General features: G+C 33.7%; 1 protein-coding gene across 1 annotated transcript in view; it reads left to right on the top strand.

Annotated features, from left to right (window-relative positions):
• The window catches only part of LOC149418162 (uncharacterized), a 34,864-nt gene extending 13,266 nt beyond the window's left edge, over window positions 1-21,598 (top strand). The window contains exons 7-20 of the mRNA XM_089639900.1: window positions 3,031-3,175; window positions 3,832-4,121; window positions 5,532-5,659; window positions 8,859-8,935; window positions 9,096-9,219; window positions 11,236-11,397; window positions 12,999-13,161; window positions 15,701-15,822; window positions 16,554-16,798; window positions 18,718-18,872; window positions 18,953-19,097; window positions 19,663-19,952; window positions 20,741-20,868; window positions 21,003-21,598. Of these exons, the coding sequence (XP_089496026.1) occupies window positions 3,031-3,175; window positions 3,832-4,121; window positions 5,532-5,659; window positions 8,859-8,935; window positions 9,096-9,219; window positions 11,236-11,397; window positions 12,999-13,161; window positions 15,701-15,822; window positions 16,554-16,798; window positions 18,718-18,872; window positions 18,953-19,097; window positions 19,663-19,952; window positions 20,741-20,868; window positions 21,003-21,067 (2,239 nt within the window). The 3' untranslated portion in view covers window positions 21,068-21,598. The remainder of the gene's footprint in view (window positions 1-3,030; window positions 3,176-3,831; window positions 4,122-5,531; window positions 5,660-8,858; window positions 8,936-9,095; window positions 9,220-11,235; window positions 11,398-12,998; window positions 13,162-15,700; window positions 15,823-16,553; window positions 16,799-18,717; window positions 18,873-18,952; window positions 19,098-19,662; window positions 19,953-20,740; window positions 20,869-21,002) is intronic.
• Window positions 21,599-23,678: the final 2,080 nt, after the last annotated feature.

The following is a 23,678-nucleotide window of genomic DNA, read 5'->3' as shown; positions in this document are numbered from 1 at the left end:
ACATGTTAACTGATAATAAGATAATAAAAAAGTGCTATCTACACAAAATTACGTTAAAGAGTGACATCCCACGCAGTTGCCACTTTTTAGATATGTATAAAATAATGCTCCTTTCTTAATATAATTAATGCCGCCTTTTTTGGTACTCATGTTTCAAGCTTGTTCCAGTTTATTAATTTTAATAAATTTGTTGTTTCTTGTTCATTATGAAAGAGTAACGCACGGGAGTTGGATATGTTTGATTCAGTTTAAACTGATTTCTACAATACAAATAAGTAATCCATTGTTTACATATTATAAAATTTACTTTTAAAAATACATAATAATATGTATTAACGAATTTGCCGCCTTTTTTGGTACTCATGTTTCAAGCTTGTTCCAGTTTATTAATTTTAATAAATTTGTTGTTTCTTGTTCATTATGAAAGAGTAACGCACGGGAGTTGGATATGTTTGATTCAGTTTAAACTGATTTCTACAATACAAATAAGTAATACATTGTTTACATATTATAAAATTTACTTTTAAAAATAACAATTCAAGATATTTTGTTATCCCAGAGATAATACTATTCCAAACCTATATTTTTATCATTCTGTAATATTTACGTCTCAATCAAATGTGTTTTATTTCTTTACGATGAATAATAAATATTTATTATATCTTCATGACTGAAATAATGTTGATGTATGTTAAGATTTTATATTTTTTTCATTCTAACTAAAATTGGGAAATCCTTAAATGCCACAATCTAACTACAAAGAGTACGTAATTTAAAAAAATACAGTGTGTGGCAAGCCTACGCACGACGGAAGTGAAACTTTAAGTATTCTACTCTCTCTCTTTTCATTTCATTCTCTCTTTTTTTGTCTATTGACATATTTATAAGTAGAATGTGATAAAAAAAATTAAAAGTTATAAAAATATGGGATTCGAACCCGGGTCCTGCATAACGAGTGTCGAACGCTCTGCCTCCAGACCGCGAGGAGAAGTATCTCGCGCGATGAGAACCGCGTATACAACGTGTACTCCTCAATTGACTTGTCCCGCGCAAATTTTCGTTTTCAAACACGGCAAATGAATAATATCACATAACGTCTCGTTAACGCTTTATATAAGGTCGAATAGAAGATATATCGGCAGTGTGAAGTCATATCTGTCGTTTTTCAAAATATTTCCATATATTTGTCCGTTTTGGAAAAGATCTATCGTGTTTCAATAGTCTCATACCCGTATGGAGTCTGAATTTGAAAAACATTTCTAAATTTTGAAAAACTCACTTACGGCTGTGTTTTTTACTAAAAAAAACTTGTCACGCACGTCTGCGAGGGTAATTAGTCGCGTTATCGGCCTTGATTAGTAATTTTAAAGATTCAAAATAAAAATAATTAATCAAAATACCGAGCGACTCTACCGGCTCGATTTGTAAGCTATATTTCGACCAAAATATCATTTAGTCAAAATATCTAAAAGTCGCAGCACGAGAGCATTTTATCACTTTTCCTCGTATTAAAAAAATCACAAAAAGAAAAAAAAATAGTTTATATTATATAAAAATTAGTTAAAGTGGGGATCGAACCTCGGTTCTTCACGACGACAGTCGGGCGCTCTGCCTCTAGACCGCGAAGCTGATTTGGAGAGTGACCTAAACTAGGTATATAATATTAGCTAGGCTCCTATAGCGAAATGATCACGGTTTTTCGTGACGGTCATGAGTCGGTTTTACTCCGGTCCTCGAAAATGCATGACGCGCGTGAAGAAGTTTCACTTCAAAAAATCATTTATCCTAGATTTTCAAAATAAAATTTCTTACATTTATTTATATATTCTACGCCTATACGGGCTTTTACAAACATTTGATATACATAATAGTTTAGTGCAAAAGTAATCAAGCAATAAAAATTTACTGTTAGTTATATAGAAATTCAATGCAGAAGAATAGTAGTATGTTTAGCTTAGTTATTAATATTATTGAGGTATGTTACTATAGCCTTCTTCTCACTATATTCTATGCGGCTGAACACATCTACAGTTAATGTCTATAATTCTATCAACAATTTTAAAAATAAAAGTCTAAGTCAGAAACGCGTCTTCTGTCTGAGAGTTTTAATCATTTTAGTTCTTTCATCGAGTGGTTGTAATTTATAGTTTATATTGGTAAACGAGTTTATAGTTAATATATTTTAGAAATGTATGCTGAATTTTTCAATGGAATCGGAGTGGATTTTAAAGTGAGTGAATCAGATAGAAGAATTATATTCGAAATTACATCGAACTAAAGAAGAATATAAGATTCTTAACAAAGATATTAGATATTTTCTGTGCGTACACGTCCCGATAGTATTCAAAGTACCCTAATTAGGTAGTACTCCGTCTACGGTCCGGCGGCCAACATAGCATATCTCGTTCTTCTAATATCTTTGATTCTTAATAATAATATTTGGCTAATTTATATAGCGCCGTTTTCGTGAGAAATCACCTCAAGGGCAAATGTTGTAATATTCAACATTAGTTTATATAAAAAAACTGAATATATGTATTTTACAAGGTGGCAGAGAGTATTTTATGTTTTATTTAATATGCTAACATTAACATTTTTGGAGAAGCCACTCCCTTGTTATGTAATGCCGAATTCTATTACATACTCGTACTTATCAACAATATTTAATATGCTAACATTTCCATTTTTGTAGAAGCCACTCCCTTCTTATTTAATGCTGAATTCTATTACATACTTATCAACAATATTTAATATGCTAACATTTCCATTTTTGGAGAAGCCACTCCCTTCTTATGTAATGCCGAATTCTATTACATACTCGTACTTATCAACAATATTTAATATGCTAATATTTCCATTTTTGTAGAAGCCACTCCCTTCTTATTTAATGCCGAATTCTATTACATACTTATCAACAATATTTAATATGCTAACATTTCCATTTTTGGAGAAGTCACTCTCTTCTAATGTGATGCCGAATTCTATTACAAATTTTTATATTTTTAATTAACAATATTTTAATCTTTTTAGCGCAAATTCTTTTTTTGTGTGGATGCCAGATACCATTGACCGTTTCTACATTGGTTTGGAAGAAATAAACTCAGAAAATAAAACATTTTGTGAGCTGATGGGCGTTCGTAGCGAACGAAGAAAAGAAGCCATTCTGAATTCTACGGTAAGTAGAAAAATGACTGTCTAAAAGATGATGAATAGTTTGTGTAGTCATTGTTTTATGATGTTTGGGCATTTATCATTAAACATATGATGTCGACCACTAACTTGTGCAGTTCTAAAGATTTCCCTGTAACGTCTTTAAATAAGTTAGTTTTTTTAACTTTAATTTAAAAAAAAATGTATTCTCGTCAAAATAGACCAATTAACTGTAAACTCGTCATATTTAATTTTTAAGTAAAAAAAATCGTTTTTTAGGACCAGATGTTTCACCAAATTTTAACAATTCATTAAATTTCAAAATTATTCTATTCAAATTCTGTTATTTTTCCACTATGGGCCAGTTGTTTCACGGAAGTTATATAATAACAAAACTTGAATATAAAAGTTCTATGAAAGTTATATACAAGCTCTGTTTTGATTTCAGCTCTAACAAAAGAAAAATAACAGAATATGAACAGTACTTGAAAATGAACTTTGAATTTTTATAAATTGTATAAATTCTTTGAAACAACCCGTTCTTAAAGTTTTGGGTTCAAATTATACCAATTACTAATTTTGAAAGAAACAACTGTTCAGGTATAAAAACACAAACCAAAAACTCTTAAAATCAAATTCACGGCACGCCTAACCAAATAAATAATCAAATTTGGCTTTCAGGATACCCTGGTTTGCAACGACACACTCAACGTTGAAACGTACCCCATGATGCTTATCATAACTTGCGTCATAGGCTTTGCCAACATTTTCCTCGCCATCGGCCTTCGTTTCGTCAGGAAGAAGACAGTTCTGGTGGGTGTCCTAGGAACGTGCTGCATAAGTGCGCTGATTGTTAACTTTATACGAGATCCCTGGGCAGCCTGGAGTATGCTCGTTGTCTTCCAGAGCTGTGGAATACTGGTTGGGATATTGAACGCGTATGCTGTTGAGGTTTTTCCTACAAATTATAGGTACAGAATTTAAGTAATTTCATGAAAACTTTTTGGGGTGTTATTGGCCCCTTTCGACAGACTTTTACCAGCGATTCCGATAAAGTGGCACATGGAATGCACCGTTCTGTCCCACGACATTGCAGACCCCGCATTCCAAATTTCTACTGAAATATAACATGTAATAATCTTTTAAATAATCTATAGATGAAAAGGTAAATATATGAAATTCCCTCGATAGAAAAAAATCGCAAAGTAAACTCCGACAATTATAAAAAAATACATCTGATTCTTCTATTAAACATGCTATAGGTGTGTAAAAATTCACAGTGTTTTATTTATATGCTACTTTACTCTAGTGTAAAGAGATTTTGGCTTTATTTAAAATAAGTTTTCACAATAATCACTTTCGCCTATTTATTATTAAATGTTGTTTTTTATTAGCGCACTCCTTCTGTCATTCATACCTACATATATCCCTATCTAAATATCTCCAATAATCCTCTTCTTTTTTTGAACGCTCATAGCGGATCTTTAGCGTTATTAGTTAGCTTTGAAAGTGAAGAGGAAGATGATTTTAAAGGGAGATATGTAAATATGAACGTTAGAGAGAGCACACTTATATTAAAAAAACGTTAATAATTAATTAAAAATTGCGAAAACATTTAATAAAACACGACTCGTGATAGAACAATCGTCTCTCGACCGGAAAAATTGTAAAACGGGAATTCCTCCTAGTTGGACAGTCAAAACATTCTACAAATGTACTCGCATAAATGTTTATTTCCTGTACTAAATAAAGTTTTTAAAATCTATATATCTAAAGTAGCATAGAAATATACACAATGATTTTTTTCATAACTATAGCATATCAAATAACAGATCAAAATGTGTTTTTGATTCGGGGAACACTTTGTAATTTTTTTTCTATCGAAGGAATTACCGTTTCGATTCGGCAAATTTTTAGATATTATCTTCAAAAAGAGCGTATATATTTTTTAAGAACTTAAATACTCGAAGTGTTCAAGGGAAACAAGTTATAAATCGGTAGAAGTTCGGGGTAATGCGTGGTCTTCACGTAGAAATAAACGGTGCGCCGGGTGGGCTGTTACCAAAACCTTCTAGATCACTGTAATGTAAGAGGTTTTGCTGTTACTCCACTGGAATCGCTGGAAGGTCCTGTGACACCCTGTATTTCAGGGTTATCACAATTTTCACATCAATTATAAAATTCTTCGACTCCCATTATTATTTTGACACCATCTTTAGCTATTTGGCTAAAGACCAAACGCATTGGTCCATGGTCTGAAAAAACTGTTCCCCTAGTTCAACTGTCCATAGTTCTTCTTTAATCAATTATATTTGATTATATTATATATTTTATGTTTATTTCGCAGCTGACTTAACAATTTGAACGTCTTTTAATTTCAGAGCAATGGCTGTATCATTGATGCTTATGTTTGGCCGATTGGGATCGGTTGCAGGAACGAATACAGTTGGATATCTGATGGAAGTATTGTGTCCTGCAAACTTCTATATTTCTGCAGCTTGCCTTTTAGGTAAACATACTATTATCATTATGAAATACAGCTATGAATGCGAATAAATTGAGTAATCGATTTGAGAATGCTTAAAAACTCATCTACTTCTGCTAGTATCCAGCTACTTAACCAGTAATTTATTATATTTTAACCATAGCAAGCAACAAACTGTGTACAGGTCTCCTAACACTCGTTCGTGCTATAGATTTAACACAATTTACTTTTAAGTAGTCCCTTATTTTAACGTTTTTGACTGAATTACTGAAATTATTTTATTTTGTTTTTTTGCAGTTTGCTTCGGCTGTTCCTTATTACTACCAACAGAAAAAAAGAGACGAGCATCAGCAAGATTATAAAAAGTTATAGGAATTTAACATAACTTAATTTAGCCCCAACTCCATCCCAGCCTCTCAATATACCCTAATTGGGGATGCCATAATCTCACTGGCTTCAGACGGCTGAGAGCAGTTGGGACTTTTCTGCGGTTTTCACATTAAAAAATTAAAAAATGATCATGAAACTCCTTTCAGGAGAAATTAGACTTTTTAATTATTAAGTAGAATAAAAAAATTATTTACAGTAAATATATTTTTTTAATGTGTATTATGTATAAAATATATTTCGAAATAATAATAAAATTAGATAGTAAAACATTGTGATATATTTTCGTCGTTATTGCATAAAACGAGCCGTTAGCAGCGCAGACTATAATATTAGGCTTCAGCGCGCATTACATCCTGGAAGCTTCGGGACTGCCGCTGCCGCTGCTTTCACAGTCAGTCTAGTACTAAACGACTCACCGCGAGATGCGACACTCCGGCCCTTCGTCTAGCCTCCGCCCGCATGGCGTCGAAGACCGACCGTGATGTGACCTATATGGATTTCAAAATACAACGACATCCGAAGTCTTATAATAAAGATACTGTGATTCATCGTAATGTCTTTCATTTGTCTGTACCAACTGCTACCCATAAATTAATGTACAGATCGACAAAATAATGTTTAAGAGTCATTGAACAGAAAACCTTACAAGGTGTGGTATGATGGCGGACATGCCTACAAGTTAATATAATAAATAAAAAAATTATATTTATAAAATGTTTTGCTATAAATTTTCCAGATGTGCAGTTGTGATAAACCAAGCTTTCAGATAAGACTGTAGATTTTTATTACGACATGAAACCGGAAGGTGATATTTTAAATTAAAACGTGTCTGATATTTAAATAATATTTTCACTAGAGAATGAGTCAAGATGGATTTCTGAGTCATTAAAAGTAACTAGGTGGGTATCTAATCTCTCTTTAAAAACCTAAAAATATTTTTCAAATGCGAGGGTGCTTCGAGAAATAACCACCATAATTTCTTTATTTTTTTATCAAAACCCGCCTACAAACATCAAATGTTACAATATAATATATAAAATCATCAAAATAGATCAAATTATAAAACATTAGTTTACATTCATAATTGATGGTCATTGGCTAAGATGACCATCAATTATTGCCCAATGGCGAATAAAAATTTCCCGCCTACAAAATTATGAATGGTTAGAAGTTATAAAATATTCTACGATTTCGTATAATCTAGGATTTTGTTCTTTAAAAATATGTTTCTAAACAATGTTCCCTCTGAGATGTGTCGTGTGTTTATTATTTGTTAAAAATTTATATGTTTTTTTTTCGTATCTATAATAGAAGAATTATATACAGATTTTAACAAATAATCGTTGTTACTAGTACTTACCGATGTATCACTAATAATTATTAATCTACTGAACTCCAATATGAAGAAACATTTTTGGGTTGGAAAATGGTTTTTTTAAAACCCCCATATTTAAGAAATGTAATTTATTATTTCGTGATAAATTAAGTACGCACGAAAGTGCGTATTTTCGCTTTCGCCACTTTCGATCTTTAATATCTTGAACAGATATATTGATGTACAAAATTGAAAAAAATTAGAGGGAATGTTGCTTCTAAGCCAATGTGTGCATGAGACTCATTCATTCCTGCAAGGTCATCTAAACAAATTAAACATGGCACAATCAAGTGAAATGGTTGACAAGTTAAGAAGAGTTGATGAAATATTACAGCTTGCATAATAAAGATTCGTTTGTATCGCAAATAAACTTCAGAAAAGATAATGAAAACTGAGATAAGTTCGTTTAAACTAGTGATTCTCTACATGTGCGACGGATGGAGACATCCAAGGGTATTAAAAAGTTTCGTAAAAATTTGGTTGGGGCAGCATATTAAATAGTTTGCCTAAATGTGCCTAGGAGTAGAGTTTCGCATAAATAAGAGGCCCTAAAACTGATCAAAAAAGTGCGAAATAGATACTCAAATAATTTATATTAATATTTCGATCCAGCTAATAAAGGTCCCGGTAAACTTGACTTTGTGAACGAAAAATACACACAGGGTTTTCCAATAAGAGGTGTTATTTTGATATTTAATCGTAAAAGATCAATGGTTTCGTTGCTTGTGTAGCACGTAGCGCCGTCTTGTTGAAAGTAAACGTTGTCCAGATCAAAACCATCCAATTCCGGCCATAAAAAATCATTAATCATCTCTCGATAGCGCAATCCATTTACCGTAACTGTTGCTCCAGCCTCATTTTCGAAAAAGTAAGGTCCAATGACTCCGCCGGACCATAAACCGCACCAAACAGTCACACTTTGAGAAAAGAGAGGCTTTTCAACAATAACTCTTGGGTTTTCCGAGCCCCAAATAAAACAATTTTGCTCTTGACGAAGCCACCGAGGTGGAAATGGGCCTCATCACTCAAGATGATTTTTCGATGGAATTCCGGATCATTTTTATAGTGAATATTTATAATTTTAATGCGTTGTTGAAGCGTGTATCGTTCCATTTGTATTAATGGTGTAGTTTTTACTTGTAAAATGTTAAAAAATAACAGCTTTAAAAGTAACATCTACCGAAATAGCGGGCTATTCAAAATAACACCTCTTATTGGAAAACCCTGTATATAATACAGATTCAATCTGTTTTGTATAAACGCGTCAGGGGCGTTATGCGCACTCCGGCTTGGTCAACGCGTGAAGAGTGTTGTGAGCAGTCGACCCGAACAAAAATCGTGAAAAGCTTCCCTTGCAAATGTTTAATGTTCACTAAGATATTGGACCTTGAAAGAAGAAAGTATTTTGCCTTGGGCGCTTTTCCATTTGGTGCCATAATCTTTTATTTTCATTCCCAGGGAGGTTGAAGACAAATATACTCAAAAAGTGGGCGGGAAGCCAGATAAGTTTGGGAAACACTTGTTTAAACGAATATGTTAGTCATCTTAGATTAGTTTTATTGTTTTGAAGTGCAACAAAATGAATAAAATTTTGTCAATTAGAACTTATCAAGAAGAGATGTTTAAGAGTAGATATAATGTTGTCAGATTTTCCTAAGAAACGGTTGTATTTTATAACGTACCACTCATTTTGAGTTTTGTAACGTACGTGTAAAACATAATTTTGTGACAATGAATGTGAAAGATTCTACGATCAGCTATGGCTTGGATAGCAAGGAGAAAAACATCGTAAAATTTAATGATGCCTTGGATCTAACTGGTAAGTTTTTTAAAAATGAATTTACATGAGCAACCGTTTGCATAACTCTTTACCATGGTTTGATTTGCAAGATCGTAGCTTTAATTATTGCAAGGTAAAAGGGCTGCCTAGAGTGCCTAGAGCGCAGACAGATTGACAATCAATTTTTAGTATGGTAGACCGCTGACAAAAACCATTGTGTCAGCAATATTTGATCCCGCTGATCTGATATTTATGAGATTTTCATGTATGAGATATGCACGAAATCATAAAAAGTTTGCACAAAACAATGATGAGGACGGTCTACCATTTTCATTGATGTGTCGAGCTACCGGTTTTCCAATGAGAGTTATTTTGATATTCAATCGTAAAAGATCAATGGTTTCGTTGCATGTGTGGCACCTAGCACCGTTTTGTTGAAAGTAAACGTTGTCCAGATCAATACCATCCAATTCCGGCCATAAAAAATCATTAATCATCTCTCGATAGCGCAATCCATTCACCGTAACTGTTTCTCCAGCCTCATTTTCAAAAAATTAAGGTCCAATGACTTCGCCGGACCATAAACCGCACCAAACAGTCACACGCAGAGGATGGAGAGGCTTTTCAACAATAACTTTTGGGTTTTCAGAGCCCTAGATGCGCCAATTTTGCTTGTTGACGAAGCCACCGAGGTGGACATTTTTTTTTTTTTTTATATTAACTCCACACAGGAGGCCCTGAAGAAAATAATTTCCCTCAAGGCCTATGTCATCTAAATGGGCCTCATCACTCAAGATGATTTGCATTTGATTCACTCAAGTGAATTTTAATAATTTCAATGCGATGTTGAAGCGTGTATCGTTCCATTTTTATTAATGGCTTAGTTTTTACTTGTCAAATGTCAAAAAATGACAGCTTCAAAAGTAACATCTACCAAAATAGCGGGCTATTCAAAATAACAGCTCTTTTTGGAAAACCCTGTACTACGGGTAAAGAAGTTAAAAACTGTTGATCAATAGATATAATCACCGAAAACAAAGATATTTTCAGTGCAGATGAGCAGAGTTCCAATAAATTAATCAGTGGTCAAATCTTTAACAATGAAAGAGGAACTGAACTGAAGAGAGAGACAAGCGCGTATACTTCAAGACCTGGAGTCGATTTTGAAGAAAGAGATATCCTTTTTTGTCAACGGGGATATCAGAGAGACATACCTTCAGTTATGTAGCATACACCTTCTTGATGACAAACCCGCCAACTATTATGGAAGCAGAGAGAACGTTTTCCGCTGATTGGCTGCAGTCCACAATTGTCCGTCCACGTTTGGGCGACAGGTCTCTTCGATCCTAAATGACTATTGAGAGTCCTATCAGTGACAGTTGTGTTTTTTAAATATTTTTTACGATCTTTTTTATCAAAGTTCTAAAATACTTTTTTTTTAAAGAAAGACAAACATTCCCGAGTTACGAATAACCTGACAATATTTGAAAATCTCCTACTACCACCACAGTAAGCTGAAAATGTTGCTTGTGTTGTGATGGAGGACTTAGCCAGCCGAGGAATTGAACACACTACGCCTGAGTGGGACCCAAGCGCGATGTCAACACGGCCACCGACCGGTCGTCTTATAAGTTATAAATATAAAAAATATATTGAATTATAACTTATAAGTTCTTTTATATTTTAAATATTTGTTCTTTTATATTGGAGCGCAAAGTCCACTTAAATGACACTATGTTAGTACCTTTTAATGTTGTTTTTTTATTATTAATTTACTAGTATCAAAGATAATTGACAGAAAATAATGAAAATTAACTATGAAATGTTGACAAAATTCCGCAAATAGCGCGGAACATAGAAATTCTATCCCGCAATTTTATGATGATGGATTTCTGATGCGGGATTGGCAAACCCTAATTGTGTGCAAGTGACAATAGTAACCTTGAGAATATCTTATAGTTAAAACAATGATAAGTGTATACACAGATTTCTCAAATGACGTCAAATACATTTTTTAATTCCTTGTTTCTCTCTAACACCCTTTTCATTTTCTAGGTTTTGGAAAATTCAACGTATGGATGACTGTCCTGTGTGGCTTAATGGCCACTGCCATAATGCTGGAGACCATGGGTTTCAGCTACATTCTCCCGGCTGCGCAGTGCGATCTTGAATTGACCTTGACTCAGAAGGGATGGGTTGGAGCAATCCCATTTGTCGGTGAGTTTTATGAATCTTATTTCATGGGCAACTAATTTCTATAAAGTAAGAAGCCAAATAAATTTATGCTCCAAGCTCTGCGAGATTTTCTCGAGTTCTACCTCATCACTAACGTATAAGGCAGTTGCGTTCACCCATATTAATTTAACATTAAGTCCTCCCCACCATTAGACTGTTTAGCTCTTGTCCTTTGAATTGGATCATTAATAAACCACACACTAGATCGATATTTTGTATGAAAAAAGTTTATCCACAACTTAACTACAGATATACCAGCCCTTCGGAGCGGTGATGATAAACAAGGCAGAAAAAATCAAGGCCATTTTAAAAAGGTGCGACTATATACAATATATTTGCACTAAGGTTATCCCATTCAATATTTAGCCCTAAAAACTATTTTTAAAATACAAACGTCCTTGAAACAGAAAAATATCGAGGACAAGGTTCCAAATAACAAAGCATTGTTCTTGGAAAATGAAATATCGTTCTTTACAGCTCCTTTTCTTAAGATGAAACTTTTTGTCAGTGGAAACTTGCAAAAATGATTGTGCTCATCTACGACAGTCCATTTCTGACATTTGTCTGCTTATCTTGAATAGAAATATGAAAAAGCTCACGATTACATATGTTTAAATATTTTTAATTTCACCAAAACAATAATATAAAACAGGATAATCATGAATCAATAACATTATAAGCTAGGTCGATCTAGAAGATAACATTTATACATTGTGCAAGTCATTGGATACAGAATTTAGCAAGTCATTGAAGAAGTATTTTCTTTAGTTATTGGTGGAGGTAGACATATATGCCAAGAAAGCGTTCGCAATGAGCACTTTGTATCGAGCCACTTAACGTCTTTTGCAATAGAGGCTCTGAAGAACATATCTGACATTGGACACTAGGTCGTTATAATTGTACCGTTTATACCTTGTAAGTGCATTGTAGGAGATGAAAAACATATCGATCTTTTGATCAACTACATTTAGGAAGTCCGTGGCTCTAGCCACGCGTGAGTTCATGAACAAATTGATGCGGCTAGCTCTACAGAAAAGGAGGTTATGGCGAAGTCCTCGAGAGTGAGACTCGGGTACAGAGAAATTTAGATATGTTACCGTTTAATAAAAGATAAAAATATGTAATTAGTGCAATACCTCTACGTGTCTCTAAGGAGTAGCAATTGGTCATACTCAGGATATAAGTAGATGGGTATAGCCAGGGGTCATATTCGTAGAGGCGCGAAAATAAAAATCTTAAAAATTCTTGTGAACTCTTCCAGTGCACATAATGTACTTCATGTGGGGCCAAAATGATTGAATTTGACTCCAGTACACTTATGACTAATGTGTTATAAAATAGCCTCAGCGTTTGTGCGCTGTGAAACGAGTACGATTTTCTAATTACGAAGCCAAGAAGTTTGAATGCTCTGCTTATTAAATCGTTGATGTGTTGGTGAAAAGTTAGTATTTCATCGTAAATAACTCCAAGATCTTTGATGTGGTTTATGATGTGTGTGGCTAGTAATATCCTTCTGAGGCTTGCAGGGTTAAATCATCTTGCGTTTATTATAATCTATTACTAAAATCCATCTACCTTTCCAGGTCTCATCCTCAGTTCCCAGTTCTGGGGCTTCATGGCTGACACTCGAGGACGGCGAAAGATCTTGATGATCTCCATGACCCTTGGGTGCACCTGTTCTATAATCTCCAGCTTCTCCCCCAACCTGATCACCTTCGCCATACTGCGCCTCTTCTCTGCTGCTCTGTAAGAATTGTTCTAATAATCAAAGTGTTAAACTTCCCTTGAACACTTGAAGTTTTTAAACTTTCAATAAAAGTATGTGACGAGTTGAAAACGTTATGAAATTTCCTCATAACGTTAAAAATTCACATAACCATTCCTCATAACGTTTTTTTAAACGCTACTTTACTCAGATATCGAAAGATATTTGCAGTATTTTAAATAAGTCGTGTTTTATTACGTATTACCTTCGATTACTTCAATGTAATTTTATGACCCATAGTAGTTACTAATAGTAGAAGTTATAATGGGCAAGAGACAAATTTAAGCGAGAAGAGACAATAAAGACCAAGAGAGGGCAGGGTGACGCAAAAATTTGTGTAAGAAGAAGCACGAAAAACCAGAGGAAAGCAGAAGAATCAAGAAAAAACCAAGAAGGCGCAGACAAGTAGAGTCAAGAATAGACAAGAAGAAGCGAGGGGAGGGAGGAAATGATACAAGAAGAGTCAAGGCAAGCCAAGTTAAACCATGAAAAGCCAAGAGGAGCCTAGATTAGCCAAGAGGGGGCGAGAAGATACAAGAAGATACAAAAAAGAGAGTTATGATGAACCATAAAGAGCCAAAAAGAGGCATGAAGTAGAAATACATCAGGAAAAAAACAACGCTCAATCGAGTCGAATGAACTCCAACATCCTTCCTTTCCTCAGAGGACGTGTTCCAAGTCCTAACAAATAACTGCACCTGGTGTACCTGGTGTATCGCATCGGGACAGGAGCGCTCCTGGGTAGGATGGTACATTCGCATCGTGTCGTGAGAAATATATATTTTTTTAATACCTCTACAGTATAAACTTAAGAATAAACAAATACTAGATTAAATGATAATAATGTCATTTTTGTTTAGCCTTCAAAACATTAACTATTTGCATAGTTGTTAATCATTTTGTGACTATAACCTGAATTACTTTGCAAATGCGCTGCAAAACACGTCTACAAATTATGTTATCTATTTTCTATATAAATATACCTACATATATACCAAAATTCAAAACATGTTTATTAGTAAGGCCCACGAGATATAAAGATGTAAAAAACGAATTTGTCTCCGTTAACAATTTATTACCCCGAATTATCCTATACTCTTCAATCTGCGGGAACACGACGATACCAAGTGGTACAAGAGGGCTAGTAATAAGGTTGTTGCAAAAAAGTTATTGTTAAAAATGAACTTTTTATTGATTTATCGTGATTAATTTTTGGATTATTTTGCCGTTTTGCGCTTATTCGTTATTTTTTTTTTTGAGTGTACATTATGTTATTGTAGATATAAATATAGAATCAAGAGAAGTAGGAAAAAAAATTTGTAAGTTAAATGTACTACTAGTAGCTATAATATATAAATAAAAATATGATGTTATTAGTTTCTGGGATATAGACATATTTGGAGAAGAATTTGCTTCTTAAGTAGAATATTGAATTTTCATTTTTTTGATAATTTATCTTTAAAATATTTTTTCAAAATGCTCAAAGCTTGGTTTTTTTCGTTGATGATTCTGATTTCCTCAGGGAGTTGATTGAAAAAGGTTCTTCCTTGGTATGCATAGTAATTTTGTGCTACTGAAGTGTTTAATTTTGGAGATGGAAAAATGTATTTAAGTCGAGTGCGGTTTTCAGTTAGAAATTGGTACTTTTCTTTTTCTTTTGTGATTTGAATTAATGAATTTTTAATGTACAGATCTTTAAAGGGAGGTACTTGAAATTCTTTGAATAAGCGGTCTGTTGGGTAGTCCGAAGGTTTTTTTAATATGATTTTAATAATTATTATCTGCACGACTTCTATTGGAAGGAGGTTAGTTTTATATGCGGATCCCCAACTAATGATGGCATATTGTAAAGTTTATTGAACCAAAGCATAGTATATTAAATATAGGTTTTTTATCGATAAGAAATTTCTGATTCTTAAGAATATATATATTAGTTTTCTAATCTTTTTTACAAACTTTTTTTCAATTTAGCCAACGTTTCGGATAGCATTTCAAATTATTACAGGATCACATCTCTGTTCTGCCCTGGTGATGGACACTGTAACGTTGTCCAAAACGTTGACTAAAGAAAGAGAAAAAATCCACATTCGGTTTAGAAAATGTTGCTTTTATACAGCTGGATTTTATTGATATACACGGTGTCCGGAAACTCGTAGTACAAGCGAGAAACTGGTGAAGCTACATCACATTTTCGAATAGATAAAATAGATTTGGTATTATTATTTTTTATTTGAGAATTTTTGAGTAAATGGAGTCCGAAGTTAAATTTTGTATGTACCGAAGTTATTTAATAAAAATTGTAACTTTGTCAAAAAAAAATTAAATCGTTCTCTAGAGGGTTAATATTATCAGCTGTTTAGTGTCTAATAAAAAAAGTTGAAAAAATAATTGAAATGCTCAGATAGAAAAAAAAAGGTTGTTTTTTAATTCTCCGTTATGTAGATTATACTATGATTTTCCAGACACCGTGAATACACCTTCAGCATTGAGTTTTTAACGCATTGTTTTTACTGTTTACAGAATGTCTGCAGCCAATAACGTGATCTTCCCTTACTATGGAGAGTTTGTTCCTAAAGCCTACCTAGCCACAATGATGTCTGTGTTGGCTTCAATATCCATGTTCAGCACAGGCGTTTCTACACGTGAGAGTCCTTCAAAATCCTTTTAACCCCTTGGCCAATTATGGGGAATATTCTTCACAGGCAAAAATCACTTTAATAAAGTCATTTGAGATATATACATCCTGACACGGTCTCATAAAAGTTATGTTATCTCATACAGTATTATGATGAGAAATGTGATCAGTACTAGAAAAAAAAATATCGCCTTTTCAATTTGCATTAAAAAAATTACCATTTAACAGCATTTGAGGAATATTTTTCAAAGCTTGCAAATTTTTTAGTAAATATTTTCATATTAAATGCGTTACGAAACTATTGTACCACTCCAGCTAGGAGAACTCCTGTCACGGTGAGACCGGTACACAAGGGGGAACTGATTTGTTAGGACTTGGAACACGCATGCTCTGAGGGGATAAAGGATGTTGGAATTTAATCGATTGTGGATGGCAACCTAATAAGCCAATGTTGGAATTAGGATGGGCAAAAGTAAAGAAATTGGTTAAGCTTTGGTTTTCGTTTCTAACTTTCTGATTCATGCTACCCACTTCCAGGCTCCCTATTCCAGCCTCCCGCTTCCAGTTTCTCGCGTATAGTGTTCCCTTTTTGGTTGTTGCTTTCCCCAGCAGGCTTCCAGGTATCATATGCTTCTTCCTTTCCGTTTCGAAAATAAAATGTTAAAATATATTGTGTTGAATAACATTACCTTGCAGACAATAAAAGATACAATGCCTGCATTCTAATTTTTTTTCTAGTTTTCGCATGGGGAATCCTCTCTCTCGACTTTGACCTCCCGATTGGCTTTCTTGACATAAGTTACAGGCCCTGGAGACTGATGGTTGTCTGCTTTTCATCCCCATTTATTCTGGCCACTGTGGCCCTCTTCAAGGCCCCTGAAAGCCCGAAGTACCTCATGAGTCAAGGAGAAAATGAAAAAGCTTTAAAAATTGTCAGGAGCATGTATCGCATAAATACAGGAAAAGATGAATCTACATTTAAGGTTCGAATTTTATTTTTTTTTCTGTTAATTTTTCTTTATGTTAATATATTTTTTTTCCGATTTTATGTCCGGGTTAAATCTTCCCCACAGGAAAAACTAAACCCTTCCACAAATGATCATCTAGTCAATTCACATTATACAAGTGCATTATATAAGCAAAATAAATACAAAACAATACAAGATCAACACGTCAACTCACCAGAGATCAAATGGAAAAATAATTCACCGACTCGACGTTCGGCTTGGTAGAACTCCTAACTGGACCTATAAATCCTACTGATGCCTCAATATAAATATTCAAAAAATCTTTCGTAATCCTACATGTATTTAAAATGACTGATTTTTGCATTTTTATATAATAATTCTTTGACAGATCTAAAACGTTTAAATGTTTAATGAGAGAGCGAGATATAATGCCAGTCGACGAAATAACAAATGGTAATATTTTTATAATATGACAATCCCAAATTCTTTTAATCTCATTTCCTAAATCTGTGTATTTTCGTATTTTTTCAGAAACAGATTTTAGAAATATTACAGGAATTTGGAATAGCGACATTTTTTTTGTTAAATTTTGTCAGCTAAAAGTATATCGTGTCTATTATGACCAATCGTTCAGTCTGTTAGTATAGTTTTATGTATTTTTATGTTTTTATTTCTTTTAGTGTCTATTTGCACAGACACACCTCACAGGCAGGTTTGGAGAATTCCAATGTTTGTTCACCTCCACTTGATATTTTCTTATTTCCAAAGCTCTTTTTTCTTTTTCCTAACTTTTGCCTCATTATTTGGTTCCAATTATAATTGATTCAATATTTAATGCCCTATTTCTGACGGCATTATTAACTGCTACTCGAATGTTATAGCATCCTACTTGTTGATCTAGAAGATTTTATAAGAGGATATGTAAAATAATTAAAAGAAATGTATATCGAAAGTGTTTTGGCATCATGGCAATCTGTAAAATTGTGAAAGAAATACTTCAAGGCAGTTTTATAAATGTAGAAAGGTACTGGTCTCATTTTCATTTATTTTCTATCATAATGAACAATAATCACAATCTGCTGAAATGATCTATATCAAATTAAAAGTCAAAACAATATCTACGATGTATGTGACTTGCGCATGTATTCTATTCATGCCAAATTCATAAAATATCCGGCAACAGATAAAAGGGAGTATATGTAAAAAGCTGTCTCTGGCAGGATGACGTCTACCCGGGCCCACTAGGGGTTTTCCAATAAGAGGTAGGTATTATTTTGAATAGCCCGTTATTTCTGTAGATGTTACTTTTGAAGTTTTCATTTTTTTGACATCTGACAAGTAGAAACTACGCCATTAATAAAAATGGAACAATACACGCTTCAACAACGCATTGAAATTATTAAAATTCACTTGAGTGAATCAAATGCAAATCATCTTGAGTGATGAGGCCCATTTCCACCTCGGTGGCTTTGTCAACAAGCAAAATTGTCGCATCTGGGGCTCGGAAAACCCAAGAGTTATTGTTGAAAAGCCTCTTTATCCTCAAAGTGTGACTGTTTGGTGCGGTTTATGGTCCGGTGGAGTCATTGGACCTTACTTTTTCGAAAATGAGGCTGGAGCAACAGTTACGGTGAATGGATTGCGCTATCGAGAGATGATTAATGATTTTTTATGGCCGGAATTGGATGGTATTGATCTGGACAACGTTTACTTGAAACCATTGATCTTTTACGATTGAATATCAAAATAAAACCTCTTATTGGAAAACCTTGATATATTATATTTTAAGCTTGGACGATTGAAGAATTATTCAAACCATTATTATTCAAGGCCCTATTTCAGTACATCCTAAAACTGCATGAAACAGAATGGAATAATTAAAAATCTGTAAAATTTTCAGAAAATGTGCCTAAGATCGTAATTATCTCTCATAGGTTGATGCACTGATTTTAGATGACATGGATACACTGGGACTGAAGAATGTCTCCATCTGGACGTCTCTTAAAAGTCAGACAATTCCCTTGTTTAGACCTCCTCATATCAAAAACATGGTCATATTTTTCTTTCTCAATTTTGGAGTCTTTGCTTGGTAAGTAAAATTCACATCACTAATACGAGTTTATATATTTTTAAATAACGAACAGTGAAAATTTTGTGTAATAATTCTAGCGCAAATGCATTCTTTGTGTGGATGCCAGATACGATAAACCGTTTCTACATTGGATTAGAAGAAATAGATTCAGAAAATAAAATATTTTGCGAGCTAATGGGCGTCCGTAGCGAAAGAGAAAATGGAGTCATTCGTAATTCTACGGTAAGAAAAAATATATTTATTTATATTTTGTCTGTTAATTCCCTGCATTTGTTAGTTAGTTCACTGTATTTTGTGTGTTAGTTCCCTGTATTTTGTCTGTTAGTTCCCTGTATTTTGTCTATTAGTTCTCTGTATTTGATGTGTTAGTCATCTGTATTTTAACTGTTAGTTCTATGTATTTTGTCTATTAGTTCTTTGTGTTTTTTCTGTTCTCTGTATTTTGTATGTTAGTTCTCTTATTTTGTGTTTTTTCTGTTCTCTGTATTTTGTATGTTAGTTCTCTTATTTTGTGTGTTAGTTCTTTGTATCTTGTCTGTTGCTGTTACTCTACATTTTGTCTGCAAGTTCTCTGTATATTTTTTGGTAAAACATAAAGCTTTGGATTTTGTAAAGCTCACCAAGTCACTAGAATAATTATAGATGGATACAATATTATTAAATTTGGTATCATATGCATTTTCCAAAAAAAAAATCAATTTTAAATTAAACAACTATTCTGGTATGAAACCACCATCCACAACCTACGTTGTACATCACGATCACCATTATTTTCTTTGTATTTCAGGATACCTTGGTCTGCAGCGATTCTCTCAACTCGGAAACCTACCCCATGATGCTCATCATCACATGCGTCCTAGGCTTCTCCAATACTATCCTCGCCTTCAGCCTTCGTTTCATCAGCAAGAAGGCAGTTCTGATGTGTGTCCTAGCCTTGTGTGGCATCAGTGCACTAATCATGAACTGGATTAGAGCCCCCTGGGTATCATGGGGCCTGCTGGTAATTATACAGAGCTGCATCATTTTGATTGGAATATTAACTACGTATGCTGTTGAGATTTTCCCCACGAATTACAGGTACCTAAATAAAATTAATAAATTAAAACGTTGGTTTTACCAATAATTAATAACCCTAGCATCAGATGTTTTTATTTTTTGCCTATAATATTTGAAAACTAGTCTCTTTTCTAAGCTACTTTGACCATATTTGTCCACAATGGTCAAATCTAAAGCTTTACTTGTCCAAAACAGATAAGAGAGCCATTCTTTTATAAGATCTTCATTGACTAAGCGTAATGAAGTCCTGTTTTGGCTCGACAAATTTGCAGTGTGCTTCGTGTCCGGTCAATTCTTTCGAGATGGTTGCCGCATTTGATAATACAATTTTATTCCACCAGACTGCATGAGCGATGCGATTTTTGCGAGCTATCTATCCATTGGGGTAGTTAACATAACGTGATCTCTACTGTTTACAGAACTTACCAGTTGAATAACTTGTTGCATAACTTGGGTTGGTATATAAACATATATACGAGTACTTCATACTTATTACCGCGCAAATATACTTCATAGAAGGAAGTTTCTAAATACACAAAATAGCCTTACATTATCAATAGGCAGCCCTTCACCGTATAAAAATTATTATCTACCCATAGTCGACATGGGAAGAGGAACAAATCTACCCACACCATTTACAATACGATACCAAAATTAACCATTTGCTCCAAATATGCCTCTCTTTCAAAACCTTGGACTTGCCTTGATCAATAAAGCATTTAAACTTTATTCATCTTAGAGATGAAAGACTATGATAACTTCCATGCTGTTAGAAATAACCACTGCTTCATCAAAACTTTTAATTTCAGAGCCATGGCTGTATCCTTGACTATGATGTTTGGCCGTTTGGGAGCTGTTGCAGGAACGAATGTTATTGGATATATAATGGAATTAATGTGTCCAGCAAACTTCTACGGTTCTGCATTCATCTTTTTAAGTAAATTATAACATTTTTTAAATTGTAATCCACTACTCGCACTTGACTGCGTAGACGTAGTGAAATAGATTGTATGTAATCGTCAGTTACTACAGTGTTAAATTTACTAATTATTTTTTGTTTTGTTTTTTCAGTTTGCTTCGGCTGTACCTTTTTATTACCAAGGGAAAAAAAGACATTTGAAACAACGCGTCTGTAAAAAAAATTGTCATTTGTAGAATAATATGACTTAAATAATAATTGACGAAGTCTCGACAAGAATACCGAGAAAATTCGCGAATAAAGAATGTGAAATGCAGAAAGTTTGATAAAAAAATTGCTTTCTGCCATAATCGAGCTGTTGATCCCGTTTTACGTTATGCAAGTAGCTCATTATTTGGTTTCGTCTATTTGTCTTCCGTTTTTACCATTTATCCGAAGAACCTACAACAAACTACTAAACAGATAAATCTCAAGAAGTGTGGTCTATACAGATCATACAGATTTAAAATAAAACTGATTAACCGATAGGTTAACAGAAGACCTACCACCTCCTAGGCCGCATATAAGGCAATGCAATTGAGCATCTGTTCAAGACAAAATTATGATATTTGAAAATGTTTGATCGAAGTAAGGAGAAAATTATCCTAATTCGGGCATATGTCCCCAGCAAACTTCTATTGGTTAATCTCTTCAGTGCACCAAACACAACGAAACTTTCCTTAGACGCTGAAATTTTAATAAACGTACTTTGGGCAACTGCATTTCAATTATTTCGATACACTATTGTTATAATTCATGTTTAGTTTTGGTGGAACAGACAAAAAAACATCATATAATTATAGTGCAGATTGTGTAAATGATCCCTTCCATTGAATGCTCAATGGTAGTCTCTATTTCTGTTGCATTTGTTTACAATAAAGGATACAGCGCAATGGCTGTGATAAGAACCCTCTTCTGAATTTGATTGGTACGGCTGCGCCAATGTGGATTTGCATTGTTTAGGACTACAAACAGTACTACAACAGAAATATATTTGTATGAGGTGTTTGCGGTAGTGTAAGTCCCACATTCAAGATGCACTACAAATGTACCATATATTTTAAAGTCCCTGCACGTCTTTACTACAAAAATATTGCGTACACGAAATATAGTGCCACACCTCACCAGCTCTGTAGTGCCAATACAGCAACCACCTCACCACCTCATTTGTAGCTTTTCAAAGAAAAAGAGTTGGGACAAATATATTTTGTGAGGTGGCGGGACATTTAACGTTTTTGTATGGGACATTTGTAGTGCATGTTGTATGGGGTACTCAACGCTAAATCACAATATCAAATACCTAACTAATTTTACCTACATATCATATGAAATGTCTATAATATTGCTTATATATTTTAATAAAATTTATTTAAAAATGAAAAACTGCGCGAACTTTTTTTTATTCCTTGCTCCCCCGTTTCTTTGACAAATTACCACAATATTTAAAAAAAAACATTGTTTTTTTTTTCAGGAAAACAATTAGCAACTCAATAACTTAACTCCATTTTGACACAAAAAAAACAATAATTAACATTGTTAAAAGAGTATTGATAATGAAATAACGGTATAAAACAAATAAAAAATATATGTTGAACACGATAATCTAGATGAGACCGTATCAGAAAATGGGTGACCGGATAAATCATCAAAATTATAATTCATCACATTTTTAAAAAGTTATGGAAAGTGATGAAACAAAAACTTTATTAACTGGGTTAAGTAAGTTAGGTTGGGTTAGGTTTAATTTTATTTTTTCATCGTTTCTAATGACTTTATGTCACTTTTTAAAGGTGTGTTGAATTGTCACTGTGTTGAGTTATCATGGAACCCAGAAAAAGATACGGTCTCATCTAGAACTTGAACTCAAGAACCTCGCCTTGCCAGGACGCTGCTCTACTAACTGGGATATCTCTTCGAGTGAGCAATAGACCATATATCAGATTGAAATAATATTGGGAAAATACATATTTTCGAATAAGCCGACATTAATGTTGAGTAATTTACATCAACGAATATTTTGAACTCCTTATTTATAATTGATGGAAAAATTACTACTTATTTCTTGGAAATAGTATTTAAACGGGGCTGCTCACAGTCCCGCACAGTGAGCGGGGATGCAACCGTCCTCACTAAAGATATAGAACTATAAAACGAAACCAAAATTCATATACATAAGATCGTTAAAATCTCGTAAAATTAAGCTAAAAGGTAGCTGTCAACCTCGAACACGTTGGGAACCCTCGCCTTAGGCTGAGGAATTTGCGGAACTTAGACTGCCTTATGGCAGTCTAAGTTCCGCAAATTCCTCTGGCAGTCGATGTCGACGGCTTCAAGCAGTGATTCAAATAAAAAATATATGTATTTAAAAAAACAACAACACTCTTGTCCATGTATTTCGAATGCTTGTAAGTTGCAGTCCTTGAATTCCCAGTCAGTTAAACATCGTTGACTGATCCAGGCTTGTTATAAACATATATACCTACCCACCTATAATATGATTTCACTTTCTTCAACAAATAATTTGTAGGAACTAAATTCGCTTCGAACTAAACCAAATAAATATTTATTTTTTTCAAATGTGGAAACTTGTGCAGCTTTTAAATTAGCTGTAATAACTGTTAAAATGACATCTGTCATTTTTTTATCATTATAATCATATTTAGCATGGACGAAGGGAGCAAACAAAGAGTTTTCAAATTTGACGCGGCTATGAGTCTAACAGGTGATTTTATTATAATAGACATTATTTTTGTCTTTCGAATAACTATTATATGTAGTCTCCTCAAAAA

The sequence above is a fragment of the Hesperophylax consimilis genome, chromosome 14 (assembly GCF_061612785.1).
Source record: "Hesperophylax consimilis isolate HC1 chromosome 14, BYU_Hcon_1.0, whole genome shotgun sequence".
Lineage (NCBI taxonomy): Eukaryota > Metazoa > Arthropoda > Insecta > Trichoptera > Limnephilidae > Hesperophylax > Hesperophylax consimilis.
Note: the sequence above shows the minus strand (reverse complement) of the source record. Positions and strands in the feature narration are given on the sequence as shown.